At 38.8% G+C, this 18284-nt stretch overlaps 2 protein-coding genes across 2 annotated transcripts in view; both read right to left on the bottom strand.

The window, feature by feature from the left end:
- Positions 1-1461: 1461 nt before the first annotated feature.
- LOC137172900 (C-C chemokine receptor type 1-like) overlaps positions 1462-18284 on the bottom strand; it is a 69787-nt gene continuing 52964 nt past the window's right edge. Inside the window, exon 4 of the mRNA XM_067577496.1 lies at positions 1462-2237. The gene's annotated coding sequence lies outside the window, so the exon portion shown is untranslated. The remainder of the gene's footprint in view (positions 2238-18284) is intronic.
- LOC137172903 (C-C chemokine receptor type 3-like) lies at positions 2237-8455 on the bottom strand. Its single transcript, XM_067577498.1, has 3 exons — positions 8411-8455; positions 7926-8146; positions 2237-5116 (listed from the first exon to the last, which is right to left on the bottom strand). The coding sequence occupies exons 2-3, from the start codon at positions 8117-8119 to the stop codon at positions 4255-4257; spliced, it is 1056 nt and encodes a 351-aa protein (XP_067433599.1). The 5' UTR covers positions 8120-8146; positions 8411-8455; the 3' UTR covers positions 2237-4254.

The following is an 18284-nucleotide window of genomic DNA, read 5'->3' as shown; positions in this document are numbered from 1 at the left end:
GACCCAAACCATTACTGTCAAAACAGTTTAATAATACACTTACGCCGACATGTGGAACAATAATTCTTCCATCCGTGAATGTTTACCTGTAGCATGTATGCTAGAACCCAAAAAACGGATAAATTCTCCATAACAAGACACACACTAACTCCAAACAAACAAACATACTTCATGGAATTTTGTAAAGGACAATATTCTGAAATTAGATTAGTTAGCCAGCTAATGTTAGCTAACAAACAAAGACTACAAGGAAGTATGTCATCACTACTCTGCAGAACACACAGCTAGGACCCCGAGCCAATCTGGCAGGCTAAGCTGATCTGGTACCTACCACTGCAGTCACTAGAGTCCAACAATTCCAGAGTGTGTATTTTCGGAGCAATGGGCCTTTGGAGCAGTGGGCTTTTGCTTTTGGGATAACTGGTCTAATGGATGGACTAATGGGCTTTCGGTCCAATGGGACATTTTTCGGATTATTTGGGTTTCGGAATAATGGGCAGTCCCCAACAAGGCAGTGAGAGTTTCAACAAAGGTCTCGAAGAGGGGACATAGCAGTTCATGATCAGCATCCTAAAGCTGGAAATATCTGCACTTTTATCTTCTTTCTGTCAGCAGTCCAGTCCATCTACTCTGACCTCCGTTAGTCAAGACATGACAGGATCTTTGGTTAATACAGTAAGTTACAAGGAAACAAATTAAATTGCATGAAAAAAGTGGTGAGATGAATGCATCAGCTTTGTTGTTAGTGTTTCACTCTTAAGTCTGTTTTATTTTCAAGTTCATATTAGTGGGTCACTTGACCATATCAGGATTGTACAAACAGATTATACAAATAACCCAGAATTAGCAACAATTAGAAATCTACTCATTAGCTTGCTTCTCTGTCTCATAATTGACTTTAATGTCTTGGAGGATGAGAACTCCTTAAATAAGGAAAAATGCCTTATCAGGATGGTTTGCTTGAGACCAGGATGTAACCTCCAGGGTTAATTTTGACAAGAATTTTAAATTTAGTCTTAGGCTTAGTCACTCACTGAAAATTGTAGTTGGTTTAAAATCAATGAATTAATAAGACATTTAGGACGGTGTGTGTGTGTGTGTGTGTGTGTGTGTGAGAGAGAGAGAGAGAGAAACACGAAACTAGTACTTTGAGATGACTACTATTATCTAGATTGTCTGCCCAAACTAAGTGAGCTATTTCGTGTCGCCTCTACTCATCAGGGCATAATGAACAGAGATTTCGCCGCAATTTTTGTTGTCAATATATTTTCATTTTTATTGTTGTAACAATTTAGCCATGAAATAAAAGACCTTAAACAAATACTTATTGTCAAAATTTTTGTTGACAAAAATTAACACTGGTGAGATCTGGCTGTGGCCTCACTATTACAGTAACTGCTGCAGGGAGAGCTGACTGGCTGATTAGCTGCTTGGAGAGCTCACGCTGCTGGGGGAGCTGCCTTACTGGTTGGCTGCCTGCAGTTCTGGTTTGCTGGCCAGCTGACAAGCTCATGAGCTGCCTGGTGAGCTGACTGACAGACTGATGGCTGTAGGTGCTGGCTGCAGGCCACTGGTGGAGCTGTCTGACTGTATACTGGGGGAGCTGCCTGGCTGGTTGTTTGTAAGCCTGTTAGGCTGTAAACTGTCACCTGATGTTAAATGATGTCGTCCTGGGCCTTTGTTAAAGGGTCATAAATACTCAAGCTTCTTTTGTACACTTTCATATATTTTCATTTTTGTGTGTCTGAGGTTTTTCACAATTGTTGTGCAGTCTCCCTCTGAACAAAGTAAAAAGTAGAAGTAAAAATTAGTGTAGTAACGCTACTTTTTCTGCGGACAACCATGACTTTGAAAGGTTGGATCATTGTATTTATTTTGTTTTGTTTTCCTTTTACAATTATTCATATTTAAAATTTCATACAGTATAAGTTATAATAAAAACTGAAACATTGAAACACAGAGATTAATATATCAAGACATACCAAAAAAAACGATTACACAAAACAGACAGTAACTTCAACATCATTTTCAACACACCCTCACCGACTTTTTCGTGATACAGAATAACACCTCATGGGCCACATTGAGACAGAAGAGATATTACTATTTCCCCCCACCAGATTTCAGTGCATCTTTGGCTGCTGTTGCAGGTTCTTTGGGTGTATTCACTTTATAATAGTGCTAAAAGTCTCAATAGCAAACATTTTGCACATTGTTGACATTATTATTTCTAATTCCTAATTATGCTGTTGGTATCACATGGTATCCACGTGGCGAGGACAAGGATCATACAGTTGAGAAAACCCAAAAACTAATGTGGTGAGCTCCTTCCCTTCATCTGCTGATCCCTGAATCATGGAGCTAGGAACATACAGTATGTTTGGTGAGGGAATGACAATACAGGGCTCAACTGTGATTTTGCAACCTCTCCGGGTCACAGTTCACTAACTTCCACTTTTGTTTTTTGCCTGCGTTGCACTGCCAGCCATCTTTATGTGTTCCACACAAAGAATATGGCACATCTCATAGAAAATTGTATGTGCCAGAGGATGTTGCACAACAAAAGTAGTGGATTTTATGAACTCCTATAGACTTAAAGAGCATCTCTTTTTTTATATATATATACTGGATTTATAGTTCATGTATCATGAAAGTTATCCTGTGAAAGGTTAATTTATGATTTCATTAATTTAATAAGACATAAAAGCCGAAATTAAGTCTAAAAAGTTAGCATTTTGAGCATCGGCCTTGAAATTAACTTTTTTTTTTTCAACAACGCATCATATTACATCACAGAAGAGAGTCGCTCTCTGGTCCCAGTTACAGCACATTATATACATATATATAATATTGAGTGTGTCCTTACCAACTAAACTCAACTTTTTTCCATTTGTACCAAACTGCACAGAATTCCTTTTTTTGAGCTGTATCAGGACTGTTGTGTATGTACAAAGTATTGTCCTTTTTTATAGTCTGTAAACACTGCAGACTCACTCTGCAGCTAATGTAGCTCTCTTATTGGCCCTACTGGATGAGTGTGTGCACATATTTTTATATTCTTAATCATTTCTGTCACCTGCCTGGCTACTGGTGAAAAAGGTGTTTCAACATTGAGCTATCACTCACATCCCCCATCCCATCTGCTGAATTTCTGTTGCTCAAGACTCCACTTCCTCTTTCCTCCCACTTGCAAAAAAAAAGGAAGCATTACTTTGTGCTAAAACTGCTATTCATTCTTTACAGCGGGACTTTTTTTCCTTCCTCTCAAATTTGGACTTTATTTGGATGCAGCGAAAGCTCCACTGTCTGGTGTTCAAAATAGTGCTCTTATCATAATGCCAATTCTTACACTTAATCAGCCTTTTTTTTTCTTCAAAATGTTCTATAACATCCAAAAGTCCTTTACAAAGAGTTTTAACATTTGCTCAACTATGTAAGGATTAAGGAACTATGGATCCTTAACTTTGTTCAACAGCCCAACTTTTACATTCTGTCACACAGAGGTGATGCAGTTAACTGTAATATTGGGTGCAAAATTTGAAAGAACAGTGTATACAAAATAAATCATGATTGTGGCACTGTGGTGCATAACTAAGTGTGGTCTGACACATATACAGGCACAGGCGTGAATACTGTGCAGATGCTGATTATTAGATTATTTTTATGGTTAACCATAACCACAACCAGAACCCAGTAACCCTTAGAACATTCACTTTAAATCTAAGTGTTATTTATAAACTTATGAACACTAGAGGACAGAAGGTCTCCCAAACTAGTTTGTAAATTAACCTTAATGAAACCTTAAGAAAACCTTAAAAATCACTGGAGAATCAAGCTCAAATAGTTGACAAAAAGTCTGTAAATACTGTATATACAAAGAAGGAATGGTGTGCTTTTCTGTAGGGATCCATCTCTTCCCATAGCTGAGCTAAACATACCTCTTCTGTCCACATTTACATATGTCATGATGGCATGGTCATGATGAAGAGGTAGCAGCTTTGTTTTGGGCTGGACAACAAACTTTCAAAACATGTTCTCACCTGCTTAAGAAAGGTGAAATTAGCAACATAACTAACTGACATATGGATGTTGTTATGGTTTATATTTCGGCTTTACTTCTGAAATAGGCAAAATGATATCCCTACTCATGTCATCGCTTTCCACCTTAACATACTTCCTTCTGTTGCTTGTAAAACCATGGTTTGTTCAACACATGGCAGGCCTGAGATACAAAGGGGTCCCTATCCCTAAAACTCAACTCAACTCAACATATGGTGTACTGTTCGTGGACATACTAGTTCTGCTGACCGGACTGAAAGAAATATGCTTCTTTAACCCTGGGAAGCGTTTCACCAGCAGCTGTCTGAAGTAGTTCTGGAATTTTCTCCCAACAAATGTATAGAAGATGGGACTGATGCAGAAGTAAATGTGGGCAATGTCACGAGTGACTTGAAGTGCATAACCCCTCCTCTGCTTTTCCTTACAGGTCAGGTCTTCATCATCAATCAGTAGTAAAACATTGAATGGGGTCCAGCATATAAAAAACAACAGGACAATGACAAATATCAGCCTGACTGTCTTGAACTTGGTAACTGTCTTGGATGATACGACAATGATAGCAATCCTAACATAGCAGTACACAATAACAATCAGAGGAAAGAGCAAGAAAAGGAAAAGTTGAAGGTAAAATCCAGATGCTCTTAGCTTGTCATCAATAGGCGTTGTGTTAAGAGGATATTCCTGACAGAACGTTTTATTGTTGATGAGAGTAGAAAAAGTTGTGTGGAGAATCATCTTTGGGATGCATGCCAGACCACTGACCAGCCACACCACAGCACAGGAGAGCAGCGCATAGCGTTGATTCCTCACTTGCGACACATGCAAGGAGTAAACGACAGCAAGGTGTCGGTCGAAGGTTAGGAGAGTTAGAAACAGGACAGAACTGTAGAAGCCCAGGTAGTAGACACTGCCTACAATCTTACACATTACTTCGCCAAAGATCCAGTGGGAGAGCTGCTTGTAGACTCCCAAGAAGGGAAGGCTGCTCACGAAGATCAGGGAGGACACCACTAGGTTCAGCAGCAAGATGTTGGTCACAGTGGTCAGCTTCTCAAACCTAAGAAGTGGCCATTTAAAACAGAGACTATGGGTCACACAAGCATTTTTGACAGTAATATTTTGCAATAACTTCCAAACTGTGGATTGGTTGGTGGCAGTGAAGTAAATCTGAACATCTTTAGCATCAATTTTAGTGAAGTGTGACAACTAGATAAACTGCTTTGAAATCTGCTGAGTGACAGGTCATACTGTAGAGTCCTGAAATAGAGGAAGTTCACTCATTCAATGTTACACAATTCTCTCAGTTCAGTTTTTTGTGCACATTGTGCAGCTGTGCAGGATTGAGTGCAACATGTGGACGTTTAATGTGATAAGTAATGTGAGTTGACAAATTTGCCATCAAAGTTGAAAATACATGAAATGAATCTGCCTGAGAGTGCCACCCAGATATACAGTAGTCTGTAAAGGAATCTAGTGCCAACAAGTATTTCAATTTGACCAGTACTTCATTTTTTGACCAAACACCTCAGAACTAATGACACTGTCATTAATGCAAAATAGCACATGTTAACATGCTAAATTAAGGTGGTGACCATAGTTAACATTATACTTGCTTAACATCAGCATGTAAGCAATGTCATCGTAAGCATGCCTCTTGGTTAGGTCTAACCTCAACCAAAGTGAATTTATCCAGACAAAGGTTATGTTTCTGCCAAACAGTATAAAATAAATCAAATTTTTCAGACACAATCTTGCTATCACTACCATTACAAGATTAACAACAAATTTCATGTTCCTTTAAAGGTTCTATATGTAAGAATCAGAAATTCCCTCTCATCAGTGACACCTGTGGCTGGTAAATAAGCTGTGGTCAATATCCTGGTGCTCGCCCCTGTGTGCTTGCAGGGCAAGACTATTGCAGATGATGTATATTTCCTCCCATACACTTCTCATAATTAAATAAAAGATCTCTAATGTTGTGCACCATGATTCAGCAAAGCATCTCTCACTCCCATTCAGTTTTGGCTTTGGCTGGGGACCAACACGCTGCGGTTTAGTTGTGAAAAGTGTGATTATCACGACCCCTGGACTACCAACAGGAAAAACAAAAAGGGGTAAGCCATGTTCTGCTATCACTCTGGAACTTGTTTTCTGCTCATTTGTTCAGGAAATAATATTTTAGCTGCTCGTGCTCAGGAGTGGGCGATTTGTCATTGCGGGGGTGTTTTATTGTGAAATGTGTTGTGGTTGACAGAGGTTTGACGGATAGCACCGTTTTTGTTGTGTTGTCATGCCGGTTGTTTGTTAACGTTAGCAGGAGAGAGGCAAGGCTCTCTGAGTGTACAAAAACATCACTTCCATGGAAGTGACCTGGTGCCTTCACATAGAAATCAGCCCACGGTGTGTTGATTATCATCACTTGTTATTGAGCTATTTGCTTACTGTTGTCAAAACTTTCTGTCTTTCTAAGATTTTGTGTATCATATGCGATTGTCTATCATTTACAGAGGTTAATGCATCAAGGACCATTATTGATATTGATTTCATTTCATTCCAATTCTGCCTGTGCTTGAAAAAGCTGCACTGAAACTGTTGATTTTTGTCGATTGGCTTTTGAACCATCAACAGAAATCAACTACGCTTTGTGATAAAAGGAAATGAGGCTGGTTTAGAGATTTCATTTGTAATCTCTGAGCTATGAATGGTCCAATAGACATAGAAATAGAAATAGAAATTGGCTCTTTACTTCTCTTGAGCTCTCACCTTTGTCAGCATGCAGTTGACATAACATCTCTTCGACCCTCTGTAATATGCTGTATTATAAACACTCTTACAGTCCAAGACCCAAGGAGACTTTTCGGATACCATCTCATTTGTGTTTCCATGAACATCGTACATATTTTCACAGTTGCTTGCTCACAAAGGTAGAGAGAGCAGTGGTGTAGACAGTGACAGAGTAGAGGAATTCTTAGGGGTCTTAGAGAGAGGAACTTTACCTACTGAATAGCTACAGTATTCCTCTCTCAGTGGGCACAAAAATAAGGAGCTCCTACCATGATTTCATTAGCCATGTTTCCATTAGATTCGCAAGATAATTTTAAGCGAACTTTTGAAATGTCGCAAAAAGGAAAATACGAATTAAGTGCGTTTCTATCAACTGGTTTGAAGCAAATAAACTAGGTTACACAACACGTAGTTTCATCAGTAAATGGAGGTATATGCTTAAATAATCTGCCAGTAATGGTTGTAAAGGTTGCCAGTAGAGGTTGCCAAGCAGAAACCAAAAAAAATAGTTATATTGCCTTAGCGAGAGAAAAATGGAGTGAGGTCTTCAGGAATTTGTTTCAATTGGGCAAGTTGTCATTGTTCTTTCATGTCAGCTAGTATTAAACATACATCATGCTATCTGGAGAGGCCGGAAGACGCCGAGAGCAGAAACAGCTGATCATGTGAGTAAAACATTTGCTACGTCATTATTTATTTGACAAATAAATTTCCATCACCCAATTTGCACATAAACTCTTTTTCAGCATTTCCAAAATCCACCTCAAGCAAGCGTAAAAACATTTTGCAAAATTGAGGACGTTAGGTTAATGGAAAAATGGCTGGTGTCTGATTTCCCAGAATTCTAGGATCTGTAGTATTAAATCACAATTGATGTTAAACTGTAAAGATTACAACTTTCATTTACTCTTTGTAGACTATTTCAATTACACTGTAATTCACAGATATATATATATAAATATATATAGTAAGGATTGTGTGTATTTTACAAGTTTACAAATTGTACATTTGCTACCTCTAATTGCTTTAAACTGCTTAACCGATAATTTGTTTGAATTTAAGAGTTTTGTTTGTCTACTCACCGATGGATGATGACCAGGACCAGCCCATTGCCAAAGAGACTGAAGAGAAACATGAAGTAGTAAATGGTGGACAGTTGAGCTCCCAGTAAGTTTTCACCATCACTACTACATAGTCCAGCCAGTGGCTCATTGTCATACTCATACTCGCCAAAGCAATAGATTAAGTTTAAATAAGGAGGAGTTGTTGATTCCATCTTCTCCTCAAACGTTAGCAGGGAAATCTGTCAGAAACACAAATGCAACCGTCATACACAGCATTCACAACATGATGCAACAATGCAGTCAGTATGAAATTGAAATTGTAAAATTATCAATCTTTTGAAAATATATAGTAGTATATAAGAGCTATTCAATTCTGCATATATGCTTCTATAAGGCATGGAAATAAGGAGAGCTAGAAAACAATCCCTTTAACTGAGAACCTCCAAGGAACTCAAATCCGATGTTTGTGGGAATGAGGATCAGGCTGAGCTGAACTGACTTACCGCCTGGCCAGCAGAGGAGCTTCTCCTTGTTGTCTGACTCACAGCTCAGCTCAAGTCACTCCATTATAAGTCAGCCAGCTAGGGGAAGGACGTACCAGAAAAGTGTGTTGTAATTTGGTACGGCTTGTCCAATTGGGGACATATGCCTTGTCACGTGTAGACAGCTGTTAAAATAGAAGCATATCTGTTCTGTCAGACAGACATGCGTGAGACACACAATTGAAAAACATGGCTGAAACACTTTCTGTGTAGGCGCAACACAGTGTTAGTCTGAACATGGCAAAAGTGTCAGATGGTTAAAGTTAGGTAAAGATCATGGTTTGGGCTGACTGTGGTTAAGCAACTAAAACACTTGGTTTTTTCACATCCATCCATCAAACCATGAGATGCTGACTCGTCTAATATGGTCTAATATTCCTAATGATGCTGGACTGAAAGGCTGCAGACTGATATTAATACACATAATGTTATTTCAGATCAATGAAGTTCTCAGTTCACCAGTCCCATTGATACATTTACCTGAACACAAAGCTGGTAGACAGCTATATACTTATATACTGTATACATACTAACTATATACTTATTGTACTTAAAAATCTTTTTAGATAGGTATAATAGTTCATTCTTATGAATGCAGTGTGAGGTGTATTCTGTAATCCAGCATGATTTCATGAAAAATCACCAGGTCTTGGTTCTCGATGCTTGCGTTTGGCAGAAACTGTCCCACTCTCTGCCTGCTCAGCCTGCTCTCAGATTGTAGGCAGGTTGCTCCAGTGTAGCTGCAGCCTTACTGTCACACACACTCTCTCTCTCTCGACCACACACATGCTACGCACTGAGCTACTCCTTAAAGGAGCTACACTACTTGTATAATACATTTTAGTTTAGAAAATATCTTAAAATACATTTTTTTTAAAATTGCCAATGCTTAGGCCTGGTGGGCCGCTGGGCTTGCATTACACTGGCAGAAACCTTGAATAATAAAAACAAGGGAGGGGAGGCAGGTCTAAAGTGGATTCTTTTACTGTGCTAAAGCGTCCTTTTTGAGTAAAATGTTAATAAAATTAAGAAATGTTGTTGACTTCAGGAAGTCAGCACCAAACCTGACAGTCAAAGACTGAAATTGACAGCAAGCAGAGTTTTGAGTTAAGTGTGAAGACCATTTTGAAAAAAGTGCAAAAATGAAAAAAAAAAAAAAAAAAAAAAAGGTTCCTTTGAAGTCATGATGGGGTTAATTTTCTCAGTTTCCATCTTCTGGATCTTTTTTCTTAGCTGATCTGTGTCCCGGGGAACAAACGTGTTTAGAGTTCATTGGAGTCATTGTGCTAAATCAAGTCACTGATATGGACAATACTGCTCAGTAATGCCCATCTGACCTTCATACAGAAAGAGCTGGAATCCTATTGTCAAGTCTTAACATTTTGAATGTATGAAATATAATTTTTACCTTTATGAAATAATCTCTGAATTCATTAAAGTGAAACTGTGCCTTTCTTGCTGCTGTATTGTCACTCTTCTACTGAAGTGTTACTGTGATGACCAACACAGATATGTTGTGAAAGATTGTTACTGTGACAACGCATCTGATAGCTTTCACATAGCACTTTGGTACTAGGCCAGTTGCACAGCTGTTGTACTTCTGTAGAAAATTGCATAAGAGACTTTTTTATATGACAGTTTTTAGATTCAGATCAACTTTTTAATCCCAGTTGGGAAATTAATTTGGTTCTATGCTCCAGACATAAAAGCACCATAGAATCCACAGTAAAAACAATAGAATACTCAATACGGCCAAAATGCTAGGTGCACTGCAAAGAGCAGCTTTCTGCACCTTTTTTTATATTGTTGTGGATCGCCTGTCCTTAGCCTAATTGTTATTTTTTCTGTGAAGTAAACTCACTCCAGGCCTGCTGTGTTCTGTTCAGATCATGCTAACTGTGGTTGGTAAAGTCATATAAATCAAACAAAAACAGTCAATCCAAAATCAGTAAAATCAAATTTGATATAAAAGTGCAAGTGTGCAATGACCAGCTAAGAGACCTATTAATCAGACCTGCATGTTATACAAGCTGATGGCTTGAGGAATAATAGAGTTCTTGTATCTATTTGTTTTGAGTTTTCTTTGTTGAAGTCTCTTTCCTCGGGTCAGGTTGCTGTTGCGACTGAATTTGGAGTGAAGGGGAAAAGTTCTATCCTGTAAAACTTTTTCTAGTTTTTGGAGGATGAGTTTGGTGAACAGGCTGATGGCTGTTATTTGGTCAGTGCCTGTGTTTTTTTCCCTTTTCTCTAACCCTAACCAAGTGTAATCATACTTTGCAGCACTCATATCTTAACCAACTTTACAAGGTGTGTCACAACTAAATAACTAGTTTAAGCAAACGTTTCAGAAAGGACGAAATAGTGCTTTTGTTTTTTAATCCACATATTAATACACATGTGGTTCTCTAGTGAGTGCTTGCTTGCTTCTAAAATGTGAAGATTTTCTACATTACTTACATTACAGGTTTGAGCAATTTGTCAAAGTAATTGATAATGGAAATAATCACTGGTAACAGCCTTTTATAGGCACTGACAAACAACCTCTTTTGTTTCTTAGGTTTGAATCTTGATGAAGAAGATGCAGTCGAGTAGAATAGGACAATTTCTTTGGTAGAAAGTAGTTCCAGTGAAAACGAGTCTACTGGGCTATTCCAGTGTAATAGCCTGTCCAAATTTGAAGTCTCAGTTTGCTCACTTTATGGAGAAAAAAACAGAAAAGTAACAAAGTATCTCAAAACAATATAGGCGACATCTGTGTATTATTAATGTTTCCAAACAGAAACTTTTCTTTTTTTTTTCTTGGCATGTAAGGATTCCATCTGTGGATTCTTTGAGATTTTTAATTGTATTTTTTCCTGTAAAAAGTCATAATTCATTTTGTGTAGCTTGTTAATTTTGTGTCATAATTAACAGTTAATTGATTTGTCCATGCCATTAAAAGTGAGGGTCTAGTAAAAAATAGTTTGTGGTACAATGATGTAACAAACAAGTATTTGTTCAGAAACAATTCACTGTAGTCACTTAATTGTAAAAGAAACAATAGCACAAGAGATATTACATAGCAAATAAAAATACATACTCATACAGATGAAACTGTGCATTCTGTGACAGTGTGTGACCTGGACCAAGAGTTCCACACTGCCATGCCAATACTGTCTGTTATCCTCTGCTGTGTCTGACAGGTCAACTATGACCTGAGTGTCATTCTTTATATCTGATCCTCTGTGCAACATTCCCTCCTGTGAACCTCCATATGCAGCAGCGTTGGAATTGTCTCTGCTCATTGGTTGTAGCATCTCCTCTCCACAGCTGTGGGTATTTTCCCGCATATCTGACCAACACACTGAGCAGGATCCTCAGCACCAGGATCATCAACACCCTCTGCACGGCACATAGCCCCTGCTATGCTCCTGTCCACTGCTCACTGAATTCAACATCAGCTCTACCTGTGCCAAGAAACAGAATAAGATTAAAATGCAAACCAATCACAGCACAAAAAATATAGTCAACTTCCTGCAAATTTACTGGCTTACTGTTACCATTAACCTTACCTAAGCTAATAGCTAATGCTAACTTTATCTTAGTAAGCAAGCCAATATAAACCTCATACTATCCTCACATTTACAACAAAGCTTCTGTAATCCCACAGAAGCTAAACTGTCCACAAAATTGTAAACACTAAAGAGTGGGCTAGTGTTCATGTCTATATGCCATTATGGTACATGTCTCCATTCTTGGTTTACTTTCAGCTTGAAAAGTTCAAATAGCTGATGCTGCTACTTTGATAACGCTAGCTGACATTTTCTGACAGAAAGCTACATTACTGTTTTATTCTGGGTAAATAAAGCAGCCCCCCTGAACTTGAAAATATGCATTTGGACATTTGCATTGCCTTATAATCACAGTGAACTAAGTACAAGCTAAATACTCAACACATTAAATAATTATGACCATTATTTGATTACATACTTTGGGAGCTGACATGTGAACTTGGGGTTGACAAGTATCCCAGCATGTGTTTTGCATGAATCCGTGGTGATAGTGCAGAATCAGTTGCAATTGAAGAAGCAGGTAATACTGTTATTATGTCACCAAATATTTTTCTAGGCAAGAAATTAATAGTGTCAAACATGAGGTGAATCAAAATACTAACTACTTTAATAATATCCATTATCAATTTCAGAAAGTTCTTTGTGTTGACAAATGTTAAGAATATCATTAAAAGATGGGAAACATGGGAATTGACAGTGGGGAAAATACTTCCGGAGGGCAGGTCCTCTCACACTCGCATCTCCAATGGGACTGATGTTCAAAGCATCTTATAGCACCACGGTTGGGTTAACATTGGAGTCAATAGACAGCTGGAGCAGTTGCTCTGGGGTTGCTCTGGCAGTTGCTCCTATACATGCTCGAGGTACGTTTAGGATCATTATCCTGTTGTAAAAGTCATCCTCTTTTCAGCATCAGCTTTTTTACAGACGGTGTGATGTTTGCTTCCAGGATTTGCTGGTATTTCGTGGAATCCATTCTTCCCTCCAACCACACAATGTTTCCTGTGCCAGTGGCTGCAACAAAACCCCAAAGCAGGATAGCTCCTCCCCCACGCTTAACAGTTGGCAAGGTGTTCTTTTCATGAAATGCTGCTCTTTTTTCCACTCTAAACATACCTTTGCTGATTGTGGCCAAAGAGTTCAATTTTAACTTCAGCTGTCCACACTGTAGGAATAACACTACACTTAAAATTAATATTATGAATTTAAGTTAGGTCAATAGGGACACCACCTCCATTGTTTAATTAATCAATAATGAATTAATTAGGAGGGAAAATAATTATTGTAATCAGTCTTATATCTTAAAGTCATGAACTCTGAATATAGTGACCTCCATCTCTGATATAAAGGGTCAGACAAATTGACAACGACTTGGCTATAAATCAAGTTATTTTTATAACTACCAAGGAATAGAGATGAATGGGAAACACTAAACATATACACATATAACAACTAAAATGAATGAATAAATGGATGCATGAATGAATGGGTAAATTAAATTAAGTTACTGCTGACAAAATTAATGAATTAATGAATTAATGTTATCAAAAACAAGTCAAATGCAATGAGGGGCCAAGAATCTAACTACAACATGGTTTTCCCACTATTTCCTTGGTGATGAAAGGCCGATGATGAGGCACCAAGCAAGGCGAAACAGTCAGATGAGAATCATTGCAGTAGGTTCAGTGAAGCAACTTTGGTTCACTAAGTCTTTTGCCTCTTAATTGAGTCTCTTTCTGGAGCTCTCAGCTCTCATCACAAAAAAGGACTAAAAACTAAAAGAGGCGAAGAAGAAGGGGTCAGACAAAGAATTGTAAAACTTCTTATAGCTAGGAGGCGTGTTTTTGAAAAAAGGATCCTTGGCGCTCTTTTGAGGGACCACATGGATTACTAATTAAATCCTTTGTGTGAGAAAGGGAAGAAGAAAACTGGCCTCTAACTTTAAAGGGAAATAATTTAAATCATATCAGATATCTGAAAATTACACGCTTGTATATTGAATACTCACTCATTCTGTCATCAATGTTATCAACACATCATGAAACAGTGACAACACTTAGAAAATGTAATGTTGATTAACCAAATAAAATACAGAATAAAATCAATAAACCTTTATTTGCCAATCTGTAATTAAACCTATTAAGAAAGCATTATCCTAGCAATCGAACCATAGCTAAAAGATGCACTTTCACATAATACATTATATCAAATAAATCAAATGCAATAATATGTGTGACTTACAATTTGCACATTTTGAAGCAGAGTTTGAATTCCCATAATAAACCAAATTAAATTATTTTAAACACATCAAAAGTTAACATTTGTTAGATAAGTCTAGATACATAATTTTACACATTTTTGGTGGCATTCTTGACCAATTCAGATGTTTTATTGTATATAAAATAAAAGAGAGAAGGAGAGCCACTCAAAGGAAAGCAGGTTCTCTCAAAATTTACTTAAGACATGGGAGCTAGCATAAGAAGGGAGGATGGCCCATCCAGGTTGAGCAGTCTGTTTGTATCTGAGAAGAAAAACAAAGTCCAATTTAATATCCAAAACTGTTCATTTTCTCTCCATAACTGGTGGTGAGAAGGCTGGATTTTTAGTCCTGTCCAATGTTTCCTTGACATCTTTATGCCTTTAGGTCAGAGGTCACTGGGTCCGTGTGTGTGTGCTTCTGCACCCACACAGACAGATTGTTAGGCCAAAAGGAATCATAATGTTTTTGAAAGAATTAAATGTTTCCTCTTAAATTCCTGGGTTCATTATCCTACAACAGTACTTGTTTCTGAAATGCATCAGGCTTCTGCAGATGGTCCGTTGCATATGTATGATTTTATGATGAGGACACCGATAAGGTTTTCTTTTACTGACTCTTCCATGGAGGTCTTGTTTGTGCGAGCATCACTGCACAGTGGAACGGTGCACAACCACTCCTGAGTCTGCTAAATCTTCCTGCAGGTTTTTTGCAGTCCAGCAGGGGTTTTGATTTGCCTTTCTGACCAGCATACAAGCAGGTGTCTCCAAGAGTTTTCTTGGTCTTCCAGATATCATCTTGACATCCACGGTTCCCCTAAACTGCCATCTCTTAATTACATTTTGCACTGTGGAAACTGCAAGCTGACAACACTTATCTTCTTGTAGCCTTCCCCTGCATTGTGGACATCAATAACTTTCATTTTCAGAGTCTTACATACTTGCTTAGAGGAACCCATGGTTGCTGAGTGTTCATGCAAGATTTGAAGAGTCAGAGTATTTGTAAAGCTCTGACATTGGCACCAGCTGACATTTCCAAATGAGAACTGTTGACATGCCTCAGGCCTAATGAGCTGATTAAGGTCTGAGACGTGAAAAATACGGAAAAATGCAATGTTCACATAAAAAAAAAATCAGCTTTTCTCTGATGTTGTTTGGTGGGCACAAGACGTCTGGAATTATAACAGTGAGGCTGGGAAAGTCATTTTCAGTCTGAATGTTTCATTTTTTGATTTGAGCACATCGTGTCATCAGAAAGAGTGTCTAATTATGTGGTGAATGAATAAAATTTCAACATCTTAATAAGAAAAAATTCAAAATTGAATGAATATCAATGGATTTGATTTAATACACAGAAGAGCTGCAGCAGAGTTTTTTTTCCCTCTTCCTCTTTCCTCTCACAGACACAGGCACTGCTACAAGCAGCAAAGTTTTTTTTCTTTCTCTCCGTCTCTGTTCATTCAGCTTAGGTGCTGTAAAACACCCAAAGAGTAAAACATTCTGCTTTCCGTAAACTTTAGTAAGGATTAAATCACCTGTTTATTAATGAGTGATGAGGTGGTTCAAAACCAGGAAAAGGGACGAGGTCTGCATAGAAGAGATGACTTCTTGATAATTACAGAGTAATTACAATCAGACCACTGAGAGATTGGTACCAAAAATAGTTAACAGGAAAAAGAACCAAGTGATGTGAAATGTGTAATGTCTCACCCATAGTTCAATATATGCTGAAGATATATGGTGAACAAAGCTGTAGTCAACTTAAGGTCTCAGAATTTGGCTTCCCCTCAGGAGTTTCAGCCCAAGACAGCTGGAAAAAATTAAAAAAGAATATGGAGAAAAAGGAAGAGCAAGATAAAAGAAAGCAGAAGAGAGGTCAAATAAAGAAAGAAGTTCAGTCCTTTTACTGGAGATTGGAAAACATTTATGCTACGGTAGGAAGAGGTAAATAAAAGAAACAGAAAGCAATAGCAGTAGTAGCAGCAATAGGTCAGGGAGGGCTTCTAACCAGTCTGTGCAGCGTCTCAAAAAAGATACATGGGATTCTCACCTACATGCGGCCCCGTTATGACATCTTCAACCACAAACCAGCCCTCAAGGAGAAGAAGACCACAACCCCAGAAAGGTCCTGGCACACCACCCAAGGTTCTTGAGTTACCACCCCCAACAAGAGTGGGGACCAAAGACACCAACAATGTGATCCTCCATCAGACACGAAAGGCTTCTCCAATTACTCAAAATGTTTCTGTGAAAGATGTCAAAAACAATAGTGCTGTAGCAAAGGTGTTGATAAGACAATAATTTTCAGGCACACATTTTTGAACAAAGCAATCATTTTACTATCTGAATATTTGGGAATTGACCTAAAACAACACTGTGCCTGCCACTCACAAAGTGGAGGGGCAGTAGAGAGAGAAAATGGCATTCATGTTGGAACCAGACCAGGTGGCAAGGACCATACCAGGTTCTCCTCACCACCACCTCAGCAGGTTGCAAAGAGAGCAGTGTGGGTGCCTGCCAGCCACTGTAAATGGGTAAAGGTGCTGCCACTTGAGACAGAGGCCCAAGGAGAGAGGAAGAAAATCCCACACCCCTCACAGATGAGCAAGAGAGGTAATTGAAGGTGAAGGCCGCTCTCTCTGAGGTTTAAAAACCTACTGAGAGTCAACGGAGGCCATATGTCAGAGAAGTGATGACTTCTCACCTGCTGTTTACGACCACAGCAGCTGAAGCAACCTCACTCGTTCAAGCCCCTGTGTGATGGCCCCTGCCTAACCTACCTTAAGTGAAATGATGCTGGTGTGGCAATGAATTATTGTTATAAGGTATCTGGGAGAATGTGGGTGTGGCAGCCAATCGAATTCAGAGCACCTGTGCCTAATGCTGCTATAGCATAAAAGGCCAACTCCCAGCATTGTTCAGACTCTCTTTCTCACCTTGATGCATCTCAGCCAGCAGCCGCAGGCTTTTGTTTTTCATTTCATTCTAGTTTTGTTTTTACTCCACAGCACCTTACACTTCATTGTTCACACATTCACACCTACATTACTGATGTTATTGACTGACATACTCCATATTTGCAATTATTTCTTCAGTTGTTTACTTTATTATAAGAAATATCTGTACTTTACTGCCATCCGCTGTGTCCATTCCCATATTTGTCATGGTCTAGGAGCCGGGTTATGACATACTGAGGGCTCGTCCAGGACATGAACCCAGGACCTCTCGCACCCAAAGCAAGAATCATAACCCTTGGAGCCAGGTTATGACACCTGACAGAGTGAGGTCTCCATATCCCTTACAGGTTGCAAGTAATTGTACTCAGTAGAGAACTGCATTGGGATTGGGATCCCACAGGTCTCGCAGGACCCAATGCAATCTTGCGGGAACAGGTGGTTTGCTGTGGGCGGGAGTGAGCGGTCAAAAAATATACTGCAGGTCCCGGGATTTAGGCAATGCAGGCAAACTCTCACAGAGCCGGGCCGAGTGCTCAGTCTGCACTCCTCCTGGTGCCCCCTGACACTACTATCTGCTACAGTACAGAGAACAGAAACACCAAACAATGTGTGCATATTGCGATACTGCAGGTTATTACTTCTTGTACTCATTTAGGAGGTAACAGAGTTGTAAGCATGTAAGTTGTATGCATCAAATCGCATGCCATCATCATTAGGAGCACTACTCCTGATCAGTGCATTAAAAGACACAGGGAAACTAAACAAAATAAATCAACCAAAGACAACAACACATTCTAAAATAATAAGTAGACTAAAATAAATGAATACAATGTAATTCTGCCATAGAACAGGCATATTTATGGCACTAGAATAACTGGTTATTGCACTAGTATGAATGTATATTTCACAATTTCGCTATGTTATTACCAACAAGTATGCATCTCTTTATTAAAAGAGTAAAATAATGTGTCTTCCCTGCAGTACGGGAGAAGACACAACGAGTGAATGGTCAGAAAGTTTGCGGGCGCAGGCAGGTGTGGACACACTTATTGCAGGAGCGAGTGGTAATGG

The sequence above is a fragment of the Thunnus thynnus genome, chromosome 21, assembly GCF_963924715.1.
Source record: "Thunnus thynnus chromosome 21, fThuThy2.1, whole genome shotgun sequence".
Lineage (NCBI taxonomy): Eukaryota > Metazoa > Chordata > Actinopteri > Scombriformes > Scombridae > Thunnus > Thunnus thynnus.
The sequence above is the reverse complement of the archived record's forward strand: the minus strand, read 5'-3'. Positions and strand labels throughout refer to the sequence as shown.

Bases quoted from the DNA above. Each gene is read 5' to 3' on its own strand.
- LOC137172903 (XM_067577498.1), bottom strand. From the start codon at position 8,119: ATGGAATCAACAACTCCTCCTTATTTAAACTTAATCTATTGCTTTGGC. The intron at 5,117-7,925 runs GTGAGTAGACAA...GCCACTTCTTAG, and splicing joins GTCCTGGTCATCATCCATCG to GTTTGAGAAGCTGACCACTG.